The sequence below is a fragment of the Falco biarmicus genome, chromosome 11 (assembly GCF_023638135.1).
Source record: "Falco biarmicus isolate bFalBia1 chromosome 11, bFalBia1.pri, whole genome shotgun sequence".
NCBI lineage: Eukaryota > Metazoa > Chordata > Aves > Falconiformes > Falconidae > Falco > Falco biarmicus.
Window position 1 is genome coordinate 16,204,523 of NC_079298.1, and position 25,950 is coordinate 16,230,472.

Consider the following 25,950-nt stretch of genomic DNA (forward strand, 5'->3'; position numbering starts at 1 on the left):
CTGGGCTGTGCCGGGCCGGGCTGTGCCGAGCCGCGGGGCCGGGCCGGGCCAGCTGCCGCGGCGCGGGGCTCGCCTGGAATGCGGGCGCCGGCCGCGCGTCGCGACTTTTATGGAAACTTGCAACGCCGGAGCGGCGGCCGCAGCCAAGGGGCGCTCCGCAGCCGCCAGCCCGCCCGGGGACCGCGCCGAGCCGCAGCGGCGGGGCAGCGCTCGCAGGTAAGAGCGGCCGCGCCGGGAGAGGCGCTCGGGCGGGCTCCCCTGCCGCCCACGGCCCGCCCCGGCCGCCCGCTCCCCCGGCCGCCGGCCCGCTGCCCACCCGCTCCTCCCGCCGCGGAGCCGCCCCCTCGCAGCCGCTTCCCCCCGGGGGTGGCCGGGCCGAGCGGCAGCCCGCGGGTCCGTCGGGAGGAGCAGCCCCCGCCGGCGGGGAGGCGGTGGGCGGCCGCCCAGGCTCCCCCTCGGCTGGGGGGCGGCAGCCGGCGGGGCAGCGCCTGGAGGGGCTGCCCGCAGCCCCGCGGAGGGGGCGAGCGAGGCTGGCAGCGGCCGCCGGCCGGGGCCGCCCCGGGGGCGGCGGGGCGGGAGCCTCTCACCGCCCGGGCCGCGGCTGCCGCCCGTGTCAGGGCCCGGTGGGACCCCCGCGGGCAGCGCCGGGGCCGGGGCGCGGCGTGTGCGGGGCCGTGGGGTCGCTGCCCCCGCACCCGCCGTGGTGGGCGGGTGGTGAAAGTTCCTTGCGGATCCCCCCGGCTCGGAACCACCCGCGCCCCGAGCCCGGCGTGTCGGGGCGCGTTACGGCTCCGCTCCGCCCTGCGGGGGCGGCTGTCAGGCGGCGTGGCCGGGGGAGACCCCGGGGCTCCGTGGCGGCTTACGGACCGCGTGTGGCCGCGTTTGCTGTAGGTAAATCAGAGCTGCTAACGCACCGAGCGCCTGCGGGAAACGCGGGTTCGGTGGAAGGCATTGCTGTGTCAAAATCCATCGGCAAGTAGCGGCGTGCTGGAAAACACGGCGCTCTTAACCGTAGATCTCAGGTCTTGAGAGATCTCTTGGCCTTCTCAGAAAAATGTCCGATGAAATGAAATTGTGCGATAATGACTAGCCTTACACGAGGGCCGAGTGTGTTAAGGAAGGTACAGAAGTGTGAGGGCATGCCTGGTGCGTGCAGGAGCTCGGTCTGGTGACATGGAAGCGCTGGGCCGGTGGTTTGAGGCATTAAGTGCCTTCTCCCATTGCTTTTGGAATATTTTAAATGAGTGGTTTCCTCAGTGAAAGAGGTCAGGCAACCTGTTGTTTACCGTACTTGGATATTCAGCTTTGAAACTCCTTTAGGAAGGCGCAGCGCCGCGGCGAGCCCTGGGGAAGGCACCTGTGGGCAAAGGCAGGAGAAGGCTCGCCGTGGTGGGTGAGGGCTCGGGAAGCAGCAGGAGTGACCCCTTGCTGTGCGCCGAAGGCTGCCATACCTGCTCGGGTGAAGGTGTCGCATGCGGATCTGGTTTTCATAGGCAGCAGCACTGCCAGCAGAGTAGGGTTGGTCAAGTGGAAGCAGCAGCTTGTCTTGGGGAAGCCGGGACACCGCTCCTCTGTGGCAGAGGCATGGCACGGGCACGGTGACCACCGCTGTGTCCAGCTTGAATTGACCATGAGGATGTCAGAGGAGAGGCAGATAGGCTGTGTCCTGTCATCGGGGAAGGGAAGAAACAAATTGTGGTAGTGCTTCATGTCCAGTAATCCCACTTTTCAGCACCCTGAGCTCTGAATCCTTCTCAGTGAAGTCAACAAGAGCTGAGCTCAAATCATACCGTTCCTCTTCAGCCGCTGTGATGCAGCGGAGGATGGAGGAACTATGGCATGGAGCAAAATCCACTGGTTTTTCTCTTGGGGACCTCGGTTCACAATTTACTGCCACCCATGATTAGAATCGGCATGTATCTTGGAACATGAAATCATGGGCCAGAAGATCTCAGCGGGGCTTCCCCCATCACTGAGCAGTCTCTCAGCCCCCCCTACGTTTGCTTTGGAGCCCAGGTACCCTATAACTACCTGAAGGGAGGAAGGAATTAACAAACAGACGTTTTCTACAGAGAAAGGTGATTGTATTTTTTTAACACAGCAGCCGGACTGCATGGCACAGTTGTGTTAAGAGTATTCATAGTTATAAAACCAGACATGGACAAAATCCTTTATAATAAGTATGTTTTTATAAATAACATCATATCTGCAAGGACTATCCTGCCGTAATGTGAGACTCAGTAAGTGCTGAAGTGCAGTAAATCAAAGATTGAGGAAAAGATTGTATATGAAATCGAGTTGTCTGGGTCAATTGTCAGTAAGCATTCTAGTCTTTAATTATAAAGACTTAATGAAAGAAATACAAGTGGGTAGAATTAGGGTTTTTATTTTTTATTTTACAAAACGTGAAGTTTAGACAGCTGGTGTTAGCTGTCATAGCTCATTAGCTTCAGTGGAGCTGGTGGTTTATGCCAGTTCAGGATCTCCCCTATGCACGATAATTTTAGTAGCTACTTCAGTATCTGTAATTTAGTACAACAACTGGCAGTGTCATTCCAGACGAGTTACAGTAAAGACATAAATTAAGAACATCGCTCTCTTTCCTCTCCTCTTTCCAGTTCTGTTTAATATTTTGCTAAATACTTCAACGCTGTGGATGGCGTTTTTCGCTCCTAAGTGCTTTGGCTGCGAGTAGTGACTTTCCAGCCCTCTCAATATGGTTTTCTTATATAATGGAGTCTTTCCTGCGAGTACATCACAAAGAGGAGACAGATGGTAAACGTAACTTAGACTGTGCCGTCAAGGGCTTATTTATAACTCACAGTAGCCGCAGGACAGCAGGGGGGCCTCCCAAAAGGAGCAATTGCAGGGGAACTAGGCTCTTGTTTAAAGTCCTGGCTTCGTACTCCTGTTGTAAAGAGTGGGATTCAGTTCAGGAAAATGCTGGTGCTTTTCGGTGTCTGGATGTTAATCACGCCGCTGAAGATCAAAAACTTCTGTGTTTTCTAATGAAGGGGATTTTTATTTATGGGAGGTTGGGTTTTTTGTGTTTTGTTTTGTTTTTTTTTAAATTTGGTTAAAGCTGTACAACATTTTTTGATCAGTTGAGGACTCTGACCTCCTTTCAGAAATGGAAATTAATTATATTTAAGGGAGTGGATTTGGGGACTTGTGAGCCATCAAACCACCTGTGTCCCCTTGATGGCTTTTTTTGTTCACTTTGATTATTTTGCCTAAAGTAAGGTTTTAGGGAGTCTGCATGAGAAGTAGAAAAAGTGCTGTGATTGTAACAGATCAAGAAATATCAGAGGTGATAGCTTTCCCATTTACAGCGAACAAATAAGAGGCTTGAAAACAGTTGCTTTTTTTTTTTCTTTACAGAGTATTTCTAATCTATTGCCTAGTTGTCTGCGCATTATTGGTTTTGTATTAAAATTTCACTTGAAACTTCTGAGTTTCTGTTTTAGAGCAGGTCAAGTCACACTGCAGTAACAGCATTTTCTCTTCCATTCAATTACAGAGATAGGACAATGATCAAAGGATGGAGGTTAATTTTCTCTACTAGGCAAAATCTCAGTGAAGACCTCCTTTGAAAGGGGAACTGCTGTCTAGTATTGTCAATATAAACATAATAACACCAGACTAACATTTCCTGAGATATTTCATTTAATCATAGGAAAGATAAAATGTGGGGGGAAAAAAAAAAACCCAACAAAAAACCCTAGCTTGTGTTGTCAGGTGAATGTTAGAGTGACGAGACTGGGTAGGCAAAGGAAAGCCTAGGGACAAGCTGAACTCCTTTTCTGATCATGGTTATGTTCAAAATATAATCTGTGATTTTTCTGGGTAGGAGGCTTCAATGGGGAGCTCTTACAGCTTTTCCTGAGATATGTTGGTCTCAGGAAATAAAAGATGAGACTGAATCTTACGATTGGACAGCTTCATAATAGGAGGACAAATCTCTTATGAAGTACAAACACAGGTAGACTCCTGTGGCCTCAAAGAGTAAGCATTGCTTGTATTAGATACACTCTGTGGGGAAATTCTTACTACAAAGCAAGAAAAAAAATATACACACGCAGAACTTAAAAATACAGCTAGTTCATCTCAAAAGGGAATTAGTAGGTCGAGGTTTCTTGGGTTGATGAATTGATTACCACATACTTTGTGCAAAGCTGTCAGCAGATAATGAAGGCACTGTTCGTCCATGATTTGTAGGTGTCGGGACTTCTTGACTTTGCCACTTTGGTTGTCTCAGCAACAATGCATTAACTGCATGGGTCCTCTCCTAATAATAAGGTAGACAGAAAGGAGCTTCAGTCTGCTTCGCCGTTGCTGAAGCAGTGGTCACTGCCTCACAGAGCCGAGCCAGAACTCAAGGAGTACATCTTTTTTTTTTTTCTTTTTTTTTTTGTCTTAAAGATTCTGGCTGTCTGTATTGGAAATGACTTATCTGCCTTAGGGAGTGCCTGAGGCAGAGTCCTGCTGCTGTTCCTGCTCAAGGTTTAAGAGAGGGAAGAAGGTGCAAACATGGGTGGTATCGTGTTTAGTAATGCCCTACCACTTTATAGCCATATCTCTTAGCATCAAAGGTGGAGGTAGGATGACTTGCAGATGCAAAATGTCTTACAGCCAGCTGGCTAACCTTCAAGCATACTAAGAGCTGGTGATGCCAAGTAACTGGAAAGTAGCCTACACCTAATAGCACATCTGGCAGTATTCCAAATGGCGGAAATATATCTGCCATCTTGAAGGCCCACAGCCTGATGGACTGGCACATTTTTGGAAGTTCAGACAGGAGGAATTTGCAAAGAAAATTTCTTCCAACATTTCTACTTTTGAAGAAAATTTCAGGTTTGGTACGTGAGGGTAGGTCTCGCTGCTGTCAGCAATCTTAGTGACACTGTCAAGGGGCTCAGGTAGTTGGAGCGATTAGAAAGGTTCAAGATGAAGTTGACCCAAGAGCTCGAAAGCTACATTGTGTTTCTCAGACTTGTGAACATAATCTTCTTCAATTAATTGTGCATAATAAGCAATTCAGACTTTGGAATACTCTGTTTTCAAGTGACGTTTAGATGAAGCTGTATCAATAGGGTATGTTGCTGTAGTGAAGCTTTGCAGTAACCTTCACTTGAGGTGTTCAGGTGAAGTGGAATTCCTTGTGAAAGATTATCTTTGGGACTTACTTTTCTGCTCCAGCCCTGTATAAAGGCTAGAAGGTCTGTGTGTCCCAGGCTGCTTCACTGCATGGATCGTACCAATGCACGAACGTTCCTTTGTTTTCTGATGGGTTCATGCAGTAAACCTTTTATTTAGCTTCCGTATTTTAAGCACAAGGCTAAAGGCTATCAGCCACAAGTAGGGAAGAAGTAATTGAAAAAGCAGAGTATGCTTCATCATCAGATGCCAGAGAAGAACTTCTCTAAGGCCCCACTTAGAAAAATGAGGAAGTCAAAAGATTTTGACTAGTTTAAAGGTTATACCAACCGCAGCAGGGATTTTACTTACATGTGTGACATCAGCTAAAGCTTACAAAGACGTGCAAACCCGACTACACAACACACAGATGCGTATTAAAGTGTATAAGGACCGTGAGACCACAAGAACGCTCGTGGAGTTATCTGCCTTTCTAGACACAACAGAATTTTAACATGCTAATCTGGAACAGTCTAAATAGGAACCAACACTTGGTAATTTTATGTTCGTGTATTCACAAGTGAGAAACTGCAGTGCCTTGGATTCCCGTCAGTCTACAAATGAGGTATTTGTGAACTCTGACTGGAGGGGTGGGATGGCTTTCCATACTCATTTGTTGAAAAGGAACACCCAAGTGTTCCTCAGAACATCTCTGTTGAAATCTGAATTTGAAGAGTTTGGGTTTTGTCAATTGGGACAGGGATCAGTAGCTAAATGCTGTTTTTGTGTGTTGTGGCTGTTTTCATTCAGAAGAACATCCCAAGATACCTCAGAACCTCATTCAATCTGTGTAGCTATGGCAGCACCAGTGAGCGCTGATGACATTGGTGTGTTTTTGAAGGGCTTATATGAAAACAACTCATAATGTTCATTATTTTTAATGCCACACAAAAATTCCTGTGTAATCTGTTTGCAATTAAGAATTGGAGAACTTAACTTCCCATGTCAGGAAATGCTCTGGCTTCAGTTCCTTTAAACCGGGAGTGAGAAGTCCCCCCCAGCAGTACGCTGCCTTCCCAGCCGTTTTGCTTTGAGCCTGCGAGTCCATGTGTTCGCACCGCGTTTGGCACACTGATGTCTTAGGCTTGCCTGGGGCTCGGCACTGGTACGGTCCCCGCAGCCGTGGCGCTGGAGCTGTGTCACGGTTTCCTTCCTCCCACAAGCTCGGACAGACCTGATGATTTAAAAAAAATAGGTGGGGTGGGGGGAGGAAAAGGCTTGCCCTGAACTTGAAGCGCTTTTTCCATTAGGTTCCTAATAAGGACAGTGTAATATAAAATCTGTAACATTTTTCCCTGGAAAAATGCGGTGCAATTTCCAGCACAAAATTAAATGATATAAATACTTTCTCCAAGGTGTATGTGGCTTACCTGACTCATTTCATAGGTTTTAGCACTAGTTTTTCCTAGAATAGCCCATGGAGAAAGGAAGGCGTTATTTTTTATTCCTGTCTTGGCTGAGGAGCTGAGGGAGCTGCCGGCCCGGCTGAGGCTGGGGGGGACATTCGCCCAGGGAGGGGGTCTGGGGACAGGCAGGTGGGTCCCCCCGCCATGGGGCTGCTCCCCTGCCAGCCGCACGAAGGCGAAGCGGTGTCTGTGGGGGGCTGGGCAAACTTCATGGAACCTGAGCTGATGGCTCCCACCTGGGGCTGGGGCGGCAGAGGGCACTTGGCCTTCTGCTGTCCTGAGCGTGGAGGAGAGCAGCTTCACAACGCACCCGCCAGGGCAGCCCGAGCTTGGCTCCAAGGGTGGGTGTTGGTTTGTTGTTTTTTGGTTTTTGTTTTTTTTTTTTTTCAAATGGAAATTAAAACCCAATATCTCGGACTATATAGAGAAGTTATGAGCATGAATAGTGAATCATAAGCTTGTTCTTTTAATTACTGTTGCATACTTAGAACCTATTCATGTCTTCAAAAGCCTCAAAGGACCAAATGAAAATGTGATATATCAATTTCAGCTGTTGCAAACTTATTTACGGGACGATGGTTAAAGCATCATTTAAAAGGAAAAGAAAGGAATATAACTACAACTGTTTCTTTCAGGTAGAAACTGAAAGCAATCTTAACATACCAGGTGCAGAGCACAATACAGTAAGCCATGAATGACATTGCACAGAAAACTGAGGTATGTACCAATTTTAAAGTAATTAATGTAGTAATTTACAACTGATGCTTGCAAAAAGTAATTACAAACAATTGCAAGAGACAAAAAATTATATCGGAAGTCTGCTGGTATTGCTGTTGTTTTAAGGCAACGAAAGTGTGTGTGTGGGGAAACTCAGGGCAACATTCACTTCTAATTCTCAAATGTAAACACTGGGCTACTTCAAATATTTCTTCTACATAGATTCACTTGGCACAAGAACAAAAGCAGGAACAAACCCTATTGGTTTAGGTGGGAAATGTGAAACATGCGATGTTTTCAGCCAGTTTTTAGCATTACTGTACTGGGAGCATTCCTCTAGTCATTACAGTAAAAAGAGAGAGAACTTCACAGTAGTTCTGAAAAGTGGGAACTTTTATTAGTTCAGACCCACGCAGGGTCAGGCATCGGCAAAGTGTCTGTGATCTTCACGTTTTACAACATAAAATCACTGGACTTCTGAGTTTCTCTAAACACTAAAGTAGTATACAGTGCATTGGAAGTTTTAAATGAACAAATAATACTATTTTTTATTTAAAAAAACATACATGGCTGTAGAAGGTTGCAGAGGAAAGCATACCTATTGTGTTATAGGTCTATGTCTTTATATCTATTTTAAATGTTAGGGGCTATGTTAGAGAGGCTCTTTGGTGACTGCTTATGATTGAAAGCAACGATATAAATCTGTGCCTAATTTTTAAAGCCCTAATAATTGAAAATGTATATTCACATAGTTCATATACTTAGTTATGTAGCTATTCATTACAATTGCTTATAGCCTATGTTTAATACAATGCTAAATGTTGTTAGATATATTATTTATTATTAGTTGATTATTTGTTATTAGTTGTTAACAAATACAATGACGCTTAATTGATGATGGTTAGTGACACAAAGTTCATAATCTTAAATGCATTTCTCTTTTATGTTCTTGCATTCTTTCTAATCCATCAGAATGTTTCTGTCCACCTGTTTCAACTTTCTTTTTCTTATCTTCATTTCTTCTATATCTTCACCAAGATTCTGCTTTCTTCATCTAAACCCGTCCAAAAATCCTATGTGCCCAAGCTTCACAAGGGCGATGTAAAGGATAAATTTGAAGCTATGCAGAAAGCAAGGGAAGAAAGAAATCAAAGGAGATCTAGAGATGAAAAGCAAAGAAGAAAAGAACAATATGTTAGAGAGAGAGAATGGAACAGGAGAAAGCAGGAGGTTATTTTCTTTGCAAATATTTTGTGTTATTTAATATTCAATATTGTATGTGAAAACCTTTTCACATTATTTTAAGACAGTAATATTGCAATTTTATTTAAGTTATAAAGACTGTTTACTTTCTGTGTTTCATCAACTAGATGAAAGAACTCCTTGGATCTGATGAAGATGATGATGCAAAATTATCTAAAATAGAAAAAGGTTATGTTCCAAAGCTAATAGGTAAGAGGGCCCTGATTTTAAAGTCCACATAATTCACTAGGTAAGTATTAGATGTACCTACTGAACCGTGTGTTTCATCTCCACAGGAACCGTTAAAGGCAAGTTTGCAGAAATGGAGAAGCAAAGGCAAGAAGAAGAAAGAAAAAGAATGGAAGAAGAAAGAAAGCGCAGAATTGAACAAGATATGATTGAGAAAAGAAAAATTCAAAGGGAATTAGCAAAAAAAGCACAGGAGGTATGTTCACAACAATCAGGATACAGTTATAAACAACACAAGAAAAAAGTTTTGCATTGATCAGAAAAGATTCAATCTTAAGATTTCTGATGGTAGTGATTTACATGAGATGTGCAATCGGTGGAAGTGGGGAATAATATTCAGAGAATGTTTGTCTTCAGTTCTTTTCAGTAACAATTTTTTTCAAGCACTAAACTTGAGTTACAGATGAAACCAGGCAGGCATAAAGCTGGTAGGAATATGAATCTGGCACAAACTGTGGTGTCATATGCATGCAAGAGTTCACAGAATTTACTAAAATAATTTGAAAATGTTTGTTATATTTTACCAACCTTTATTTTAGACAATTTTTGCCTACACGTTAGTAAATACAGTTCAGTGATACATGAACTAAGTCAAGCAAAAGCAATTAAGAAAATGCCATTGGCAGGCAAAATTAACTAGATACTAATGCAGTAAAAATCATAAATCATGAAGCTACAGATCACGTTTTATTCCTTTGCCACTTTGTGACTCTTTTATTACATATATATATATATATATAAACAAACAGACTCCAACTTTTGTTGATGCCAGTAAAGCAAATTGTCTTTCATAGAATTTTACATTGAGGTATCACATTTAATTCCCTTTCTGAGTTTTCATCAGTGCTGCAAATACTGCAGTGAGAGTGAACATCTAAACGATAGACAGAACAACATGCGAAATTTTATTTAACCAAAAGATAGTAGTAATTACTTTAGGTTTGTTTTTGTTATAAGAAAAAAACACCCGGTGCAATAGGAGTCAGTTTTCAACAATGACTAGGATACTATTTTCTACTAAGACTCTTAACATTGTTAAAACTGTACTTTTCTGGGAATGTATCTAGTAATATTTAATGTACTCTGAAAGGCAGAAGTACGTATGATGTAGAATTTTTGAAAGTATGTTTGTTTTAGACAGTAACATATAAAGACACCATATGAAGCAAATACAGTAATGGGCTTTTTGCAGTAGTTGCGGGGAAGACTATGTCACTTGAATCAGAAATAACCGATGAGCTTGCTTTAGCTTTTTCCTTTTTACACAGTTCTGGAATACTTAAATGAAGAATGGACATCTTAAGTACTCAGTTCATCACTGAAATGTTAAGAATGCTTTAGCATACTTTTTGTATGATGTTTTATGTTACATTCCCTCTTCCTCAACAAGGTAACCTATCTGAAGTATTACAACAAAGGCTCAATCATTATCATCTCCATGAATTTAAGTGCTACGTACATATCACCGATACAAAAAGAATTTCCAGTTCTATGTTTGCAAATCTAAGGCAAAGAGCTAAAGTAATGTAATCATATGAAATTCTCATTTAATAGATTGATGACTTTAACAATACGGGAACTGAATCAGCAGCTGAGGTAATCAGATTTTTTTAAAGAAATGTTCACCTACACTTTTATTCACTTTGTTTTATGGTTGTAATTTGGGCTGGGAAAATGGCACACAAATGCACAATTAAAATTCAACCAAGGAGCTAACACATTTTTAAGGTATACAGAACTGTATGTCTGTACTTGAAGTCAATTTATGTAAGTTTGAAATAGTCTGCACTGTGAATACTTTGTGGTTAGTTAAAAACACCTAAAATATAAATATCGAAAGCCACCAGAATGATTTGAGGTATACTGGCAATGATACTCTTAAGTCTTCTGGCTTTGGAAAGCATCATCTTAAAAGCTCTTTGCCTTAAAGTTGAAATTAAAAGGCGATTCTATGAATATACAGATGTTTGAACTCCTTACTCAGTTAAATTTTTTTTGACTAATTTACCATACGGGTTTGGATTTTAAGTCTTGCAAATAAATGTTTAATTTCAAAAAGCTAGACCCAAAGGTCCTATTGTCTTTCACTAACACAAGAAAATCACATTCTTAGTACTGTTTTGGAAAGGAAAAAAAACCCTACCCACCCCAAAAACCATTAGTTTTAAGTTCTTTGAAAGTATCCCTGATAATCATGGTATGTTGTGAAGAAACTCAGGTAGAAGATATTTTGGCAAGCAAAGTGTGCTTTGAAGCAGCAACATCCTTCAAAAAAATTACTCTGCCTGACAAATTACATATTGCTGTCTAGAACTACTAGCTTACTCCAGCAACAGTATATCCTTTATGTAATAAATATAAGACTGGAAGTAGAGTGTGGCTACAATTGCTATGTGTTGAAAATTTCACCTGCTCTTCTCCAAACCATGAATATTTACTATTAACAGTTAATGAAAATATGTAAAGGAATTAAGGAGTTTGCCAGTAGTTATGTTTAAAATATCATTCAGTCTTGATGCTCTTCAGATACTAGAAGAAAAATTTTGACTGCCACAGGTTTATTCTTGTGGTTAATACTCAATACAAGTAATTTTTTTGGAAGCTTTGGTGCACACAGGTAAAACAAAAATTTCATTAAGAAATTAGTTTAATGTAGAACTCTGTATTTTCAATTTGTATTATGAAAATATAATAAATTATTTTTGGACAGGAAGGGGATGATTCTCTGCTAGTTACAGTAGTGCCTGTAAAACCCACCAAAACACCTGGGAAGATGAAAATAAACTTTGAGAACACAGGAAAGGAGAGAGCTGAACAAAGACAGAGACAGGATGAAGAAATGAAGCTAAAATATGAGAAACAAAACCAATTCCTTAAGGAAACCAAGGGCCTTTCATTTGTCAAGGTAAACCAAGGTAAATCTAAAAATACCTAAGAAATAAGTACCTATTATTTAAGATGTAAGTATTTCACTTCTCTTACACAGGGTGAAAATGAAGACAAGGAAACCCAAGAGCCTCTGTCTCCTGGTAAGCTGAAAGTTACATTTGAAGAACTTGAAAGACAAAGACAGGAAAATCAAAGGCGGCAAGCAGAGGAAGAAGCAAGGCAGCGTTTAGAAGAGGAAAAGCGTGCCTTCGAAGAAGCTAGACAGCAAATGGTAAATACATGTTCTGTTCATATTTTAACATAGGATATACTTTTCTAGTCTTCCCTGTATCTGATTCTTCTCTTAATCCTTAAGTATATTTTCAAGCTGTTAAAAGTCTGAAAATTACTTTTGAAATATTTATTTTTGATCTTACCTCAAACTTAGTAACCACACTGGCATAATGCTTTAGACATTCTTTCGGTAAAACCAGGAAATGTATGTTTTTTAAATTTGCCAGCAATCTTAGCAGATTTTATATCTACACTTTGTAGTAACTTAAGCTCTACGTTGTCAAGAAGATAATTAGTTGTCTTGTTTTGTTCTTAAGTAGTGCTTCAGATGTTTCAGTAACCAGTTTTTGATGAAAACATTCTGTAGTATTAGAATGCTATTTCTTATTCCTGTATTTACTTATACATATGATAGATAAATACATCAATTAGAACTTTCCTCTTAAGAAGAAAGGGAAAAAAAGACAGGTCAGCTCTCTTGTATGTACTGGCATAAGACAACAATACACTAGAAATTATTAGATTAAGCACCAAATTGTGAGTAATATAGCTCACAATTCCTGCTTTACATTACTCGCAAAACTGCCTCCATATGCGTTCTTTATCATAAACCAGACAGATTAACCATAAACAGACCTCACTATAGTTTGTTCTTTGGTCATAATAAAGGAATTATATGCTTCGTATTCACATAGTTCTACATTTCCTTACTTTACCATACTCCGTTTGCAAAAGCATTTTTTAAGTTCTGCATTTAAATATCTTTTCCCTGTACAATCATGATCATTAGGACTTGCTAATTCACATACAAAGATGATTAACGAGAAATGAGGTTTTAATCTTTCATGAAATATCTTAAAACATTATTTCTAGGAATTTGCTAACTTAAGAGTATAATTACGAATGAACATTCTTGGATAAACAGCTCAAGATGACTATATTTCAAAACCATTCAAGAAACTTACATTCTCCAGGAAAAAAACCCATAGAATCTCCAGAAAACTGAAACACTGAAATTACCAACTGATCCAGATTGTGAGGGTTCTAGGTTTAGGCAGTTACCCAAACCGTAGTTTACTCCTCCACCTGCACCTCCAATAAACCACTTAACCTTTCCACACAGTAACATTTGGTATTTATTTGGGCAGGGGCTACTAGTGAAGGAGAAGAGGGAAGAAAATGGAGAGAGGACTTCACAAAGTCATTAGCCGTTCTAACTGAAGTTTTGTTAACATTTCCCACCCTTACATATATGCATTTATTAACCCAGTAATATACAGTAATTTACAAATTCTCTACTTCAAAAGACGCTTTCTAACACGCACTTTCATCTGGTATCAGTGATTGTTGAAATCTGACGTCCAAAGTTTTCTTAAAAGAGTTCAGCAGTTAATTTCCTTCAATTCTTTCTTTCTTCCCTTATGAATTTCAAGTAAAAGATTTCTGTAATTCCCTTAACTGGCTACCCTGCGTAACAGTCCCAGGGCTGCCTGCAGTATACAGAAACCTGGATTATCAGTACTCTGAGAGTTACCAGTCCATTTCCTCCATTAACAAATAAAGTACTCAGAGGTGCCTTCTGAAGATGGCTCATTCTTTTGTTCTTGATTGCAGTTTGCAAACCACAGGCTTCTCTTAGCAGGTAAGTGCTCACTGGAGACAAGCAATAGTGAAGAGATCAGAGTATCTCAATTCCCTTTCTTCAGTGATGATTAAATGTCTAAAAAGAAAAGAAAAACAAAAATCTCAGTCTGGAGTAGTAACAAAATGTTAATTGATTTAGTTTTGCTATAAAACTCTACAGCATTTTTTTAACTAGTCAGTGTATCGTTAAAAACAATTTATATGCAAACAAAAAGACTTGATGGTATAAAGGTCTATGAAAATGACGTAAAGAAGGTGAATAGGGAGTGGTTTACAGTAAATGATCCAACCCTGAGACCATAAAATATGTACTTAATTGTTCAGCCTTTTCCTGATAACACGTTGTTCTTTGAATTACACACTGAGATTTATAGAAATTATACAACCTACATATTCGATAGTGCAATATGTTTCTTTTCTCTCCCTCCCTGGCTAAAACCAAGCCTAGAACATTTCTTACATAAACCCAACTCCTGATGTATTTTTTCCCCCAAGGAGAAAAAAACCCCAACACATTTATAAAAGATCAGAAAGGAATAAGTGGAGTATGTTTGGATAACTCTTTTCTATTTTTTCCTCTCCCTCTTCTCTGAAGATAAATGAAGGTGGCGATGAAGAATCTGAAAGTTCCGTTAAAGAATTCCGTCCTGGTAAACTGAGACTCAGTTTTGAGGAGATAGAGAGACAGAGGAGAGAAGAGGAAAAGAGGAAAGCTGAAGAGGATGCAAGACGACGCATAGAAGAAGAGAAAAGAGCATTTGCTGAAGCAAGGAAGAACATGGTATGGCATTTTTGTTTAGTATATAGTTTAATTTTTACTTAAGTCTCAAATGAACTGGAAAGGAGCTCTGGGGAAAAAAAAAGCTTTAAATACAGTTAAGGAATGCATACTTCAACTACATCATTAATTAGTTCACCTCGCTACTTACAGAAGGTAGTGGGATAAACTAATCAAGTTCAATACCAAAAATCACCACGGAACAAGCCCTCATCACAGCAAGCCTAGAAAGGGTTTCCAGTAATTTAGTCCAAACGAGATGTTGTGTCCAACGGACATTATTATGCTAGACACAACAGACTTGGAAAGCAAAATCTTTTCACAAAGAGGGTTTGATAGTCTCTTGCGGGAGGAAGAGCAGTTCCTTTTACTTCTCCAGGTTTATCTCTGCCCTTACAGGCTGTCCACCATCAGTTCTTACTAGCCAAACCGCAACTAAGAGCACACTAGAGAAATGCTCACTGTAAGTACAAGTCATCTGTGGCTGTTCAGCAAGGAAAAATTAAGAAGGCTGAACTCAGCTAACTGGTATTTTTATTGTATTTAATTGCTTGTTCAGAGAAACAGAAAAAGTAACTTGTGACATTTACCATTAGAACAACTTCTATTTGTCTAAGCAAGTTTTATATTACAATTAATCTGATATGCCATGACTTCTGAAATTTGAATTAAGGCTATATTGAAGACAAGCTTTCAGAGACCTAGGATTGACATACTGACACTACCTGAAAGCAGAGAAAGACACCCAATTCCAGAGGGTGGCAACAACATTTTTTATAAAAAATAACTAGCATAGTGCTTTTCACTGTATTCTTAACACTTACTCCAACAACTTCACATTTCAGCAGGCTGTTGAGTATAAGCCAGTTACTTATTGGTGGATGTTAGCAAATAAAGTATTAAATAACACAAATACCAACTAAAACCAAGCATTGTTTGTTTCAAAAGGAAGGACAAGACTTGCCATATAGAACTGTGGAACAACCCACTTACCTACATTCCCTTCTGTGGTTTTATTGGGAAAGACCAACTGCATGCCTAATTAAATGTTCCTCATCATTCAAAGCAATGCTTGTGAGGCAACGCTTTGTATGACTACTAATACTGCAAGCAGTGCTCCCTCTGCCTGGAAATTGGGCCAAAGACAAGACCTATATGCCGAAAGACTACCTAGAGAAACTACAACGTAAATTTATATTTGATGTTGTATTGGTAAGCAATTACGGAAAACAGTGTCGGTCCATACCTCCAAAGAGAGCAAACAAACTAAAGCCACTAGAAAAGAAATAAATGAGTGGTATTGGACTTCTGTCATTCCAATTTTTATGAAAAGCAAGCAGACAACAAAAGGAAGGCAAAGAAATTATGTACTGTCTTCTGTTTTTTCCTGCTTTCTTGAGAATCTTTTTTCTGCCTCAGCGTAGTAAGAACCTAAGATATGTGTCCAGGCAAGAAAAATCTCGTTGATCAAACAGAGTTTAATCCATTAAACAGCACAGAGTCTGACTGCGCTGTAACTGCAGACAGTGAAGACATTCAGTATTTTAAAAAAAAAAATAATAAAAAATTACTGGAAGTGTATTTTCAGCCTACACATATTTGCAAGTTTTCTGTTAATTAGCATCCAGAATATGAACACCACATTTCCTGTTACTTAGAAGATACATGCCCATGCTTTCCCTGTCTTCCATAGCTACACACTGTAGCAGCAACGCAGGCATGCTTTTAAACATTTTAAGAACCTATCGGTCATCTCTTTCCCAAGTAGTAAAACTTCACATTCGATTTTTATTTAAGCATTTAAATTAAGTAGTTATTTTAGAACCTCTTTCATATTTATTCATGTTCACTTTGTTTTGAAAGTATACACACAGAGTAGTAGTAATATTGTTGCTGGAAAACACAAACGCCACCTCCTTTTGGAAGGTTCTCCCTATTTCACATTTACTTGTGCTACATTTATACTTCCGTGTTTCCCACCATCAGCACGCTCATGTTCAGACTGAAGCATTCATCTTTCACCCCTATCCCACTCTTTTTATTAGAGACCGCATAAAGAACCTGTCTTAACATGAACGAAAAAAAAGTTCCATCAGTCACTGTTTGCCCATTGAAAATAGGTTGACTGTGCTGCAAATTATGGTTCTTACAGGACTGTTTCTGTTTCTTACGGCCATCTGTTCCCACTCTGCAGGAAAAAAAAAGTATGGTCTCACATTACAAAATATGGCTAAGATATTTACTGAACTAACCACAAGTTTTGTACATCACACAATTCAGCTGATTTTTTTTTCCTGTGTTTTTTTAACCAGGATTGCCAGCTTACTGTCTTTTCATAAATTAGGACTTGCAAACACAGAGCAGACAGCTGCTAGTGTTTGCTCACATGCACAGCTTTCAAAAGTTTATACGTACACGTGTTGGTAAATTTTGAATTAATGCTTCTATTCACTTAGGTTCTGTATTTTCTGAAGTGATGAGCATATGAACTAATGCATCACAAGCAAGAGACTCATTTCTTTGCTAATTTAGCTGTGGTTAGCCTCTGAAAACGATGTGGCTATGCATTGTTTTCATTAAAGGAAATAGTTTACAGCTTTGTTTTTTGACTCCGCTTCTCTGTAACAAAATTTCCACAAATATGCTCGTATTATGCAAAACAAATCAAGAATGGAAGGAATGGTGGGGCTGAAGTCCAACCGCAAGCTTGCTCAGATGGAAAATCTAAAGGACATCTATAGCAAAGAGCAGTATTTGAGTGGGTTTAGGCTAAAAAACTACTGAGCAAGCTGTGAAAAATAAAAAGGATAGGGGCAGAGCAGGTCAAGGCAGTGGTACAAACTAAGAGGCACAAACAGCAGTGAAAGGTCTAAGTTTCAATGGCAGTAAATATCAATAAAGAGAAAAGATTGTTTGGCACTCCCTTTTGAAAAATGGTTATTTTCTGTTTCTTTACAAAACTAGTCAAAACACTTTCTGAAATGGAAATTTTGCTCCTTTAGCTCTTTCTAGCATTTGCCTGATTACTACTGTTGGGACTGTCTACAGTTTGGGCACGTTGGGCTCTTCCACGTTTGCCACAAGGCTTTTCAAATCGTGCCAATTAATTAGTGCCAAAAGCCACATCGCCACACAGTTCTGGATCAGTACTTGACCTCATCTCACATTTATCCACAGAACATTCATGTCGAGACAATCTCTGTTAATAAGTTTACATAGTTAAATGCACAAATATACATTTATATAGGTTTTATCGATAAGTTATTTAAAAAATCTTCCTGCATAAGTCACTGGCCATTTTTGTAGTATACAGCTTCACACTTTAGCAATGCTTTGCTTCAAGAAATTCAGTCTGATAACAAATACTTGTTTTTACACTTCCCAATTCCGGCAGTAATGAAAATCACCTTTCCTAGGCCCTGTCATCTTCTTATTAATTAAGTCTACAAAATCAGCAACCTGCTCGTGAATGACCACTGAAGCCTAACCCTACTCTGAAGTCTCAGAAAAGGACAAGGGGAGGAGGAAACCCTTGCTGTTGGGTTGTACAAACCAGTGAACTGGCAAAGTAACTTAGTATAACCAATTCCCGCACAAGAAGAATTTCTTGTAGAAAATTCTGTTCAGTTTTCCTTACTGGAAATACTAATATTGCTTAAGAACAGGAATATAATTCAGTTTGCTTAGAAAAAGATTACAGGTAAACGTACTTCAGCATTAAGAGCAATGACATTTACACACAAGCACTCTGCCTAATTATAGTCTATGAAATAAATAGGAATTAATTGTTTCAGGTCCCAAAGCTGCACTCTGACATCTCCATCATCTTGCAAAAAAGACTACATTTTAATAAGCACCTTCATCATAAAAGTTTAGCGTTGCAATAATAAAGAGCTAAAGGCAAACACGCTCCCCCATCCCAAAACATCAGAGGAACGTTGTCATATTGCATCTTACTGTACTGTGGCAGATACTGCAAAGTACTTTGTTATCTTCATGTACTAGAAGTGTCTGAGCAACGGTGTCATTTCATCACAGATATCATTAATGCTCTGAATTTTCAGCAGGTGCTGGATGACGACTCACCAGAAATGTTTAAAACAGTTTCTCAAGAATCTCTCATACCTGGTAAACTGGAAATTAATTTTGAGGAGTTGCTGAGGCAAAAGATGGAAGAAGAAAAGAGGCGCACAGAAGAAGAGCGTAGGCAAAAGTTGGAAATGGAAAAGCAAGAATTTCAACAGTTAAGACAAGAAATGGGAGAGGTTTGTATATCCAAAGATATATTAAGCATGCTCTGAATAAAAATAAGATGGATCATTTAAGTTAATTACTAAAATCTCAAACTTTGAAACTAACTGAAAATTCCTTTAAAAGGAATTGTATATAGCGTATTCTGTGAAAAGAATGAAAAATAGATAAAAGTATTTTTAAAACATTGTACAACACAATTTTTTATCACCAATCACAGGAAAATGCTTTTATCCCTTGCCACCCTTAAACTAAAAACCTATTTTCAAGTTTGTTAATTATATTTTACACTCACTTCTGAAAAATCTACAGTATTGCTAAAATGATTATGTAGTATTTACAATGTTGGGAGAACAGAAACACCTAGTTCCCAAATGAAAATACAAAAATTAAAGTAGGTAAGAGCAAAGTTCTTGCTTTTCCTCAAGGGAATGCCGTGATAACTAATTAGGAAAGAATTAGTGGCCTGAACTTCAGCATATCAATGCTTTGAAGACAGTCACAGCTGATTTTAAAAATCACACACAAAATTCGCTTTGCATACCAAATGTATAAAACATTGTTCATGAACTTTACACTTCAGTTTGATTTCGTTGTGGGTGCCAGTTCTTTACTATTCCTTTTTGAATGTCAAATGGACTACATTTAGTTATTTATTTTTGTTAAGCAAAGCTAGAGCGAGTAATAAAGGCTCTAGCTTGCGAAACTTTCAAGTAAATTTTGTATTACATCCTGGGAAAGAAGAGACAGGGACATCCAACTAAAATGCATATACATCTTTACTGTCAGTCAGGGGTCATAAAAGGAAGGAGTAAAATAACAACAATTGCAGCTTCAGACAAGTTTTGATTACAGGATCTAGAAATGCTATTTCTTTTCCAGTCATGACATTCTGAAATCTCATTTGCTGAATTAAAAGCAAAAGTAATCTTAACAAATTAGCTGTATTCCAGGAAATTATTTCTTACCATATTACAATTAAGTCAGATAGGTAAATTAAGGATCCAGTATCATTTTTTTGTATTGCTAGGTGTCTGGTTCTCCGAGTCTGTGAAGGGTGGTTTATTGACAGCAATAACAAAGGGTATATTCAAGCAAAGTATTTTTAAAATCTGTATCTAGTTTAGACATGATACAAATGCAGTAATTAGGTGTAGTAAGTTACACCTATCTGTGGGGAAAACAGGTAGTAAAAATAACTAAGGCATTTTCCATCTTTACACATTCTGTGATTTCTGAACAGCTGGAAGAAGAGTCCGAAACTTTTGAGCTAAGCAAAGAATATGAAGAATTAATAAAGCTAAAAAGAAGTGGCTCTATTCAGGCAAAGAGCTTAAAAAGCAAGTTTGAAAAAATAGGACAATTGTCTCAAGAAGAAATACAGAAGAAGATTGAAGAAGAGCGAGCAAAGAGAAGAGCAATGGATGAAGAAATAAGAGAAAGGGAAGCTGAAAAATTTCAAGAGGTAAGTTACGTTCTGTATGTTAATGCTATACTTGACTAGCACACTAATGACCCAGGAGCGGACAGTGCTGCTGCATTCAAAGCTTGCTGTATTTCCAAAAATATTTTCTCCCTTCTTTCCTGTTCCCTTCTTTGGATGCACGAGGAAGTCTTGCCTCAGCATCCCCGTTTTCTTAAACGGCACCAGTTTATTAATGAGTTATCTGGCCAAGCAGAGATCTTTTTTTCTGCTCAAGGTCCTCAATTCAGCATTTTAATGTGAAACCTGCCAGCCTGAAGGTCTGAAACATTCATATTTGAGAATTTATTAGATCACCACATGAATTGCTTTTAATTGGTATTAAAAAAACCACACCACAACAAACCAACACAAACCCAAACAATACCATTTTAAGACCAAGTCTTTTTATCATCTTTACTCATTTCTCAGGGTAGAGCAGAAAAAGATACCTAATTAACTATGCTTCAGGCTGGAAACTATCGCATTTTTTCAGGGGGCAGAAATAAGAAGTGAAGCTATCAGTCTAACCAATAAATCAACACTGTGCTCTGTCATCCAAAACACAGACGTGAGCTTCCATGACATAAACACGTGGCAATGCATGAAACCTTTTTTAACAGTGGTCAGCCTCATCTGAGCCTTGTTGAGGTTCCTATCCACAGTAGTTAGTCACTTCAGTATCAGCTCAAAAGCCTTATTTTTGAGCTTTTAACTTAGTAACTGTCACTCTAGTTGTTTCTGTAAGGTCAACCTGTGGTAGGTGCTGCAGCTACCCTAACATGGCATAGAAGTCAAGTCACTAAGGATTTACTATTGCCACAAGACAGTGTTCTACTTCCATATGAAAATATATCTTGAGGAGTTATTTTATATTTAACATTTTTGAAATGACTTTTGCAAGTATTTCACCCTATCCCTGGGATAAACTATTACAAGACAATCTTAAACCCAGCGTTAAACAAACCTCTAAGAAAAACAGGACTTGTGGCTTTGCTCAATTAAAAACTACAGTTCTACCAAACTGCTTTTATCGTCATACACATTTAAAAGGTAATAAATGCATTAAGTCCTATTTTTTAATTTCCCCCCCCCCGAGGACGATGAGGTAGATGTGAGACCAGCCAAGAAATCTGAGGCTCCATTTACTCATAAAGTAAACATGAAGGCTCGTTTTGAACAAATGGCAAGAGCCAGGGAAGAAGAGGAGCAGAGGAGAATTGAAGAACAAAAATTACTACGCATGCAGTTTGAACAAAAAGAAATTGATGCGGCATTACAGAAGGTATAAATTACAAAGTACCTTTTCCTGAGTCCTAAGTGTCATTTAACCTAGCTTCTGATTACCACTGATGGCGACACCGCCAGAGGTATAAAAGGAACATTATACTTGTTTTAACAGCTGCTGTCAATTGCTGCAGGAATGTAAAACTGCCTTTGGGGTTCTCACATATTCTTGAAGAGTATGAAAGTTCATCAAATCCTTTGATTAGTCTGGCAATGGAATCTATGTTCATAACTATGTTCTACCCCAAGATTTCAGCCTCATTAAAGTCCATTTTACTGCCTGTTCCATATCCAGATTCAGTGCGTTATGTTAATCTAGTGAGGGCAGGCGTTACGTTCCCCCTTCTCAGGAATGCGGCAGTTCTTCTGTGATCAAATACGTATCCTTAGCAGTCACACTGCTAATGCCTTTTCAAGTGCTCTAAATGGACTTATTTTAACAGAAAAGGGAAGATGAAGAAGAAGAGGAGGGAAGTATTATCAACGGTTCTACTTGCGAAGATGAGGAGGATCAGGCTCGATCTGGAGCTCCCTGGTTCAAGAAATCACTGAAAAACACATCAGTTGTTGATGGCGAGCCAGTGAGATTTACAGTTAAAATTACTGGAGAACCAAAACCTGAAGTTACATGGTGGTTTGAGGGGGAAATGTTGCAGGACTCTGAGGACTATCAATACATTGAAAGAGGAGAAACCTACTGCCTTTACTTGCCAGAAACCTTCCCAGAAGATGAAGGGGAATATATGTGTAAAGCAGTCAACAACAGAGGCACGTCTGCTAGCACCTGTATTCTCACCATTGAAAGTAAGAGTTAGCATTTTAATTCGCTTGATTCTCAAATACTCTTCTTGCATCTTTCCTATTATGAAAATCTAATTATCTGTTTCTCTTAACCCTTTTATTTTCTAGCTGATGACTACTAATGCTCTACTTTAGCTGGAATCTTTCTTCCCCTCCAAACTTTCTTATTACATCATCTCTTTCTCTGATGGGGCCAACTAAAGAAAGCAAGGATATGCATTGATTTATCATTCCTGCATCAGATAAGAGTAACCTTCAAATTGTGAGTGTCCCGAGTTCCTTGATCAAATAAAAAATTAGTGTTAAAAGGCTAAAAAAAGGAATCAATGTATGAAAGATCAGCTCAAAGAAAACACTGAATTATAATTACTGGCTCCCACATTTGAAGACCAACTGTTGTGTAATAGTATAAAGCTAAATACACAATCTGGAAACTTGTGTAGTAGTGTAAATCTATCAGTATATTTTGCATGAACACTGAATATTTAAGCTGTTTTACTTTATCCCAGAGGCACTAAACTGGCAAAAGGTAATACTTACTGATGACTTTCAAAACCCCCAGTGTACTATTTTTAAAGAATAAAAGATGACATAACTGCTCACTTCTGTTGTTTTGTTTCAAAGAGCATTAGTTCTTTTGTTTTAAATGGGCTTGCATTTAAACTGTTATGCTCTTACCAACCTATGCAGTTGATAACCCAAAAGTAGAACAACCTCATTAAGGCTTGTAGTAGCCTTTAGAGTACCAACATTTGCTTGTAAAGCTTCCTGTATCGCTTAAGCAATGAAAAAATCAGAACAGCTGGTGACAGCTACAATAGGCTCTTATTTTGAGTTGACAGGAAGCAAGCTTTAAGAAAAGTATTTTCAGGAAGTGCCTAACTTCTCAACCTTTGTTCTCTCAATGCAATAAATTTATTACTGCACCTCTAAACATCTGTCTTCTTAATGCTACTGTACTATTTTTCTCTAAGACCTCTTGACATCAACACCAATGCCATTGTGCTAACACCATCTGAACTGTTTAGCTTCAGCAGGAGTAATTTTACAAGAGTCACATTTTATAGAACACTTAATCTTAAGTCTTAATATAAAGATAAGGTAAGCTGCAGCAAATGAATTGATGCACTTAAAAAAATTTCCTGTGGTTTAATCTGCTGACTGCTCCTTGTACAGTTATCTATTGAAAGTCACTTTTGCCTCAATAAAAGTTAGAAATTCAGAAACCTCTTGAAAAGAATGGTAATAGGCTGCCTGATGTTTTGAATTATTATCTATCCTAATAACGATATATTCTGCTTCATTTCATGTGGGTGATGTTCATTCACAGAAGTACTAGTTGCTGCAGTATCTTTCCTCTGAAGCTGTTATTTCAAACTAACGAAGGCAGGGATAGAAGCATAAAAAAAGACAAAAACATTGCTATTATTATCCATCAGTTTACATTTATTGAGAAAAACCATACAAAAAACATTATACAGTTAACGTGTACCCATATTACATACAATGTCAATGCAAGCTCAAAACCACATTTTTGTAAAGCATTCAATTTACCTCAAGTCCAAGCTGCATCTCCCTAAGACACTGTTCCCATCACAGTTGCCTTTTAAAGCCAATCTTCTTTTTACACACGGGTAGTTTCTGCAGAGAACACTTTTCTCAGGACGAAAAGGCATTTCACATGCACGTAAGAGAAATATTTGTGCATACATAGGAGTTTTATAAGCTATTACTAGGGAAGAGGGAATCCTGTCAACTGTATGCTTGCTGAAAAAGCCCAGTCCTCCCTTCCTCCCCCCACTTCCAGAAAAAAAAGCAAAATAAGAAGTTTTTAGCATGCAATGGGAAACTTAAACATTACTTTGGAAGAGAACAGGGAAGAAACAGTTTCCATCATCCAATAAAATACTACTAGTAAAAAGATTAAATACTTCAAGACAGGCTGTGCAAGTGAATAATGATCCTGTCTGCCCAGACAACTTAAATAGATGACTTTTGATCAAGGTAGACTGAAGATTATCCACCTGACATTTTATTTTGTGTCCTATTAAAGAATAGGCTGCAGAGAGAGATATGAAAATGCTTTTCCTACTTTGAACATTATGCTTCCTTTTTACACTTCTCATACTCTTCACATTCTGCTTAATTTGAATGGACTCTAAGGGGAGGGGAAAAGAAAAAGCAGGAAACAGGAAGACACCTTTTGGACAAGTGCATTACATTTCTAAGGCAGTCCAGTTATCATTTTGCATCAGGGTAACTCCAATAGTCTATTTTCTCTTCTCCCAAGAACTATGACTTTGGAGACAGGGTTGACAAATAAACACTATGCTTAGCACAAAACAGCATGCCTGTAAACCCAGCAGTGAGAAAGCTGGAAGTCAATACACCTCAAATGCTACACACAAGAACATCTCATCGTCCACACTCTAGCAACATTCCAATAAACTGGCTTCTATCTCCTCCCACTGGCTAAATTTACTGAAAGACTACTCAAGACATTTTAGGAACAACAGTTGAAGAAGAAGAGTCAGGTAAAAGGAATTGAACAAATGACTTGCCCAACACTAAATTCACAGTATCAAAATCCAAATGGTACACACCTAACCTTTTCTCACATCAAAAATGAAGTTACATAATACACTACAGATGAAATATTAAGCGCCTTGAGAAACTGAAGCACAACTGCTAATTTAGTTCAAAAATTCAATATATCTAAGCTTGACTGTTTAGAATATAACTTAGATGGTTTATATTATTAAATCACAGTTTAAAAAACTTAACAGATTATGGAACATTTATGGTCAAACAAATTATACTTTAAAGAATGAAAAGTGATCAAAACAAAAATCATACCCTACACCATCATGTATGGGATACATTTCAAATCTGTTATGTTTTTGCCAATTTTACCTTCTACATGGAGCCCTTCTATGGTCCATGCTCATCGGCTCACCAATGGCATACACTCAAAGGATTCCTCTTTACTGGTAGTAACTATCTCAGGACCTGATTCTATGAGCTATGATTTGGTGCTTGCAGCATCTTCAGCACTGTGTGTGAAAATGAAGGCAGTATTTTTGAATATTTTTCTTTGATGTACAGATAAGCAGGACTTTTGAAAGAGGAGCAGCACATTTTAGAAACAGAATAATCAACAAAAATCAAATAGATGCTGCTTTATGTTAAGCAAAAAAACCCCAACAAAAACCTGAAACAAAAACCTGTACCAGACCATCTATAAGACATACAAACATTTTAAACTATCAAAATATACAGCAATTCAGTTAAAGTATCAAGAAAACAGGATACACTGACTGCTATATAGATAAAATATTATTTGCTGTACTGTTAACATTTAATTGGTGCACATGCTTTTTCAGTTAAAACATACTAATCTCTGAAATTCCAGAATTTCTTCCTACCAGGTCAAGTAGGAATCAGCAAAGTTAGTTATCTAAAAATTCCACTAACAGACTGTAACTGTAAGACAAGTTATCAAGTTCAGTGATAACAACAAGAAGTCATATTCTTTATATTTAGGTCTCATGGGTTTAAGTAGGAATAGTGCCCTATTATAAAAAAACATTTGTGAAGGCTGTTGACGTTTCTAACCAAAGTAATTCCTGCATATTTAAAAGGTTTTGATTCTTTAAATTGCAACAATTAGCTATGAAGAAAAATAATAAAAATCACTTATTCTGATCAAGTGTAATTACTGCAATCTACTCATCTGTTCTTAAAAAAAAAAAGAA

General features: G+C 38.9%; 2 protein-coding genes across 17 annotated transcripts in view; one reads left to right on the forward strand and one right to left on the reverse strand.

The window, feature by feature from the left end:
- Positions 1–38: 38 nt before the first annotated feature.
- NEXN (nexilin F-actin binding protein) lies at positions 39–24,089 on the forward strand. 13 transcript variants are annotated; one of them, XM_056355424.1, is made up of 14 exons: positions 39–216; positions 7,238–7,319; positions 8,358–8,549; positions 8,690–8,771; positions 8,858–9,006; positions 10,365–10,406; positions 11,521–11,715; positions 11,797–11,970; positions 14,212–14,397; positions 18,459–18,659; positions 19,889–20,110; positions 21,207–21,392; positions 21,838–22,198; positions 22,304–24,089. In XM_056355424.1, the coding sequence occupies exons 2-14, from the start codon at positions 7,293–7,295 to the stop codon at positions 22,315–22,317; spliced, it is 2,031 nt and encodes a 676-aa protein (XP_056211399.1). In that variant the 5' UTR covers positions 39–216; positions 7,238–7,292; the 3' UTR covers positions 22,318–24,089. The 13 variants fall into 13 exon arrangements, with proteins under 13 accessions (XP_056211399.1, XP_056211402.1, XP_056211403.1 ...); XM_056355425.1 differs by lacking the exon at positions 39–216 and adding an exon at positions 807–891; XM_056355426.1 differs by lacking the exon at positions 39–216 and adding an exon at positions 5,523–5,761.
- The window catches only part of FUBP1 (far upstream element binding protein 1), a 39,850-nt gene continuing 23,432 nt past the window's right edge, over positions 9,533–25,950 (reverse strand). For all 4 annotated transcript variants that reach the window (XM_056355439.1, XM_056355438.1, XM_056355437.1 and 1 more), the window contains one exon: positions 9,533–13,692. In XM_056355439.1, coding sequence (XP_056211414.1) covers positions 13,675–13,692 — 18 coding nt within the window. In that variant the 3' untranslated portion in view covers positions 9,533–13,674. The remainder of the gene's footprint in view (positions 13,693–25,950) is intronic.

Coding starts and splice junctions, on each gene's coding strand:
- NEXN (XM_056355420.1), top strand. CDS start 8,214: ATGATGGTTAGTGACACAAAGTTCATAATCTTAAATGCATTTCTCTTT. Junction 10,407..11,520: donor GAACTGAATCAGCAGCTGAG/GTAATCAGATTT, acceptor ATTTTTGGACAG/GAAGGGGATGATTCTCTGCT. Junction 14,398..18,458: donor CTGAAGCAAGGAAGAACATG/GTATGGCATTTT, acceptor CTGAATTTTCAG/CAGGTGCTGGATGACGACTC.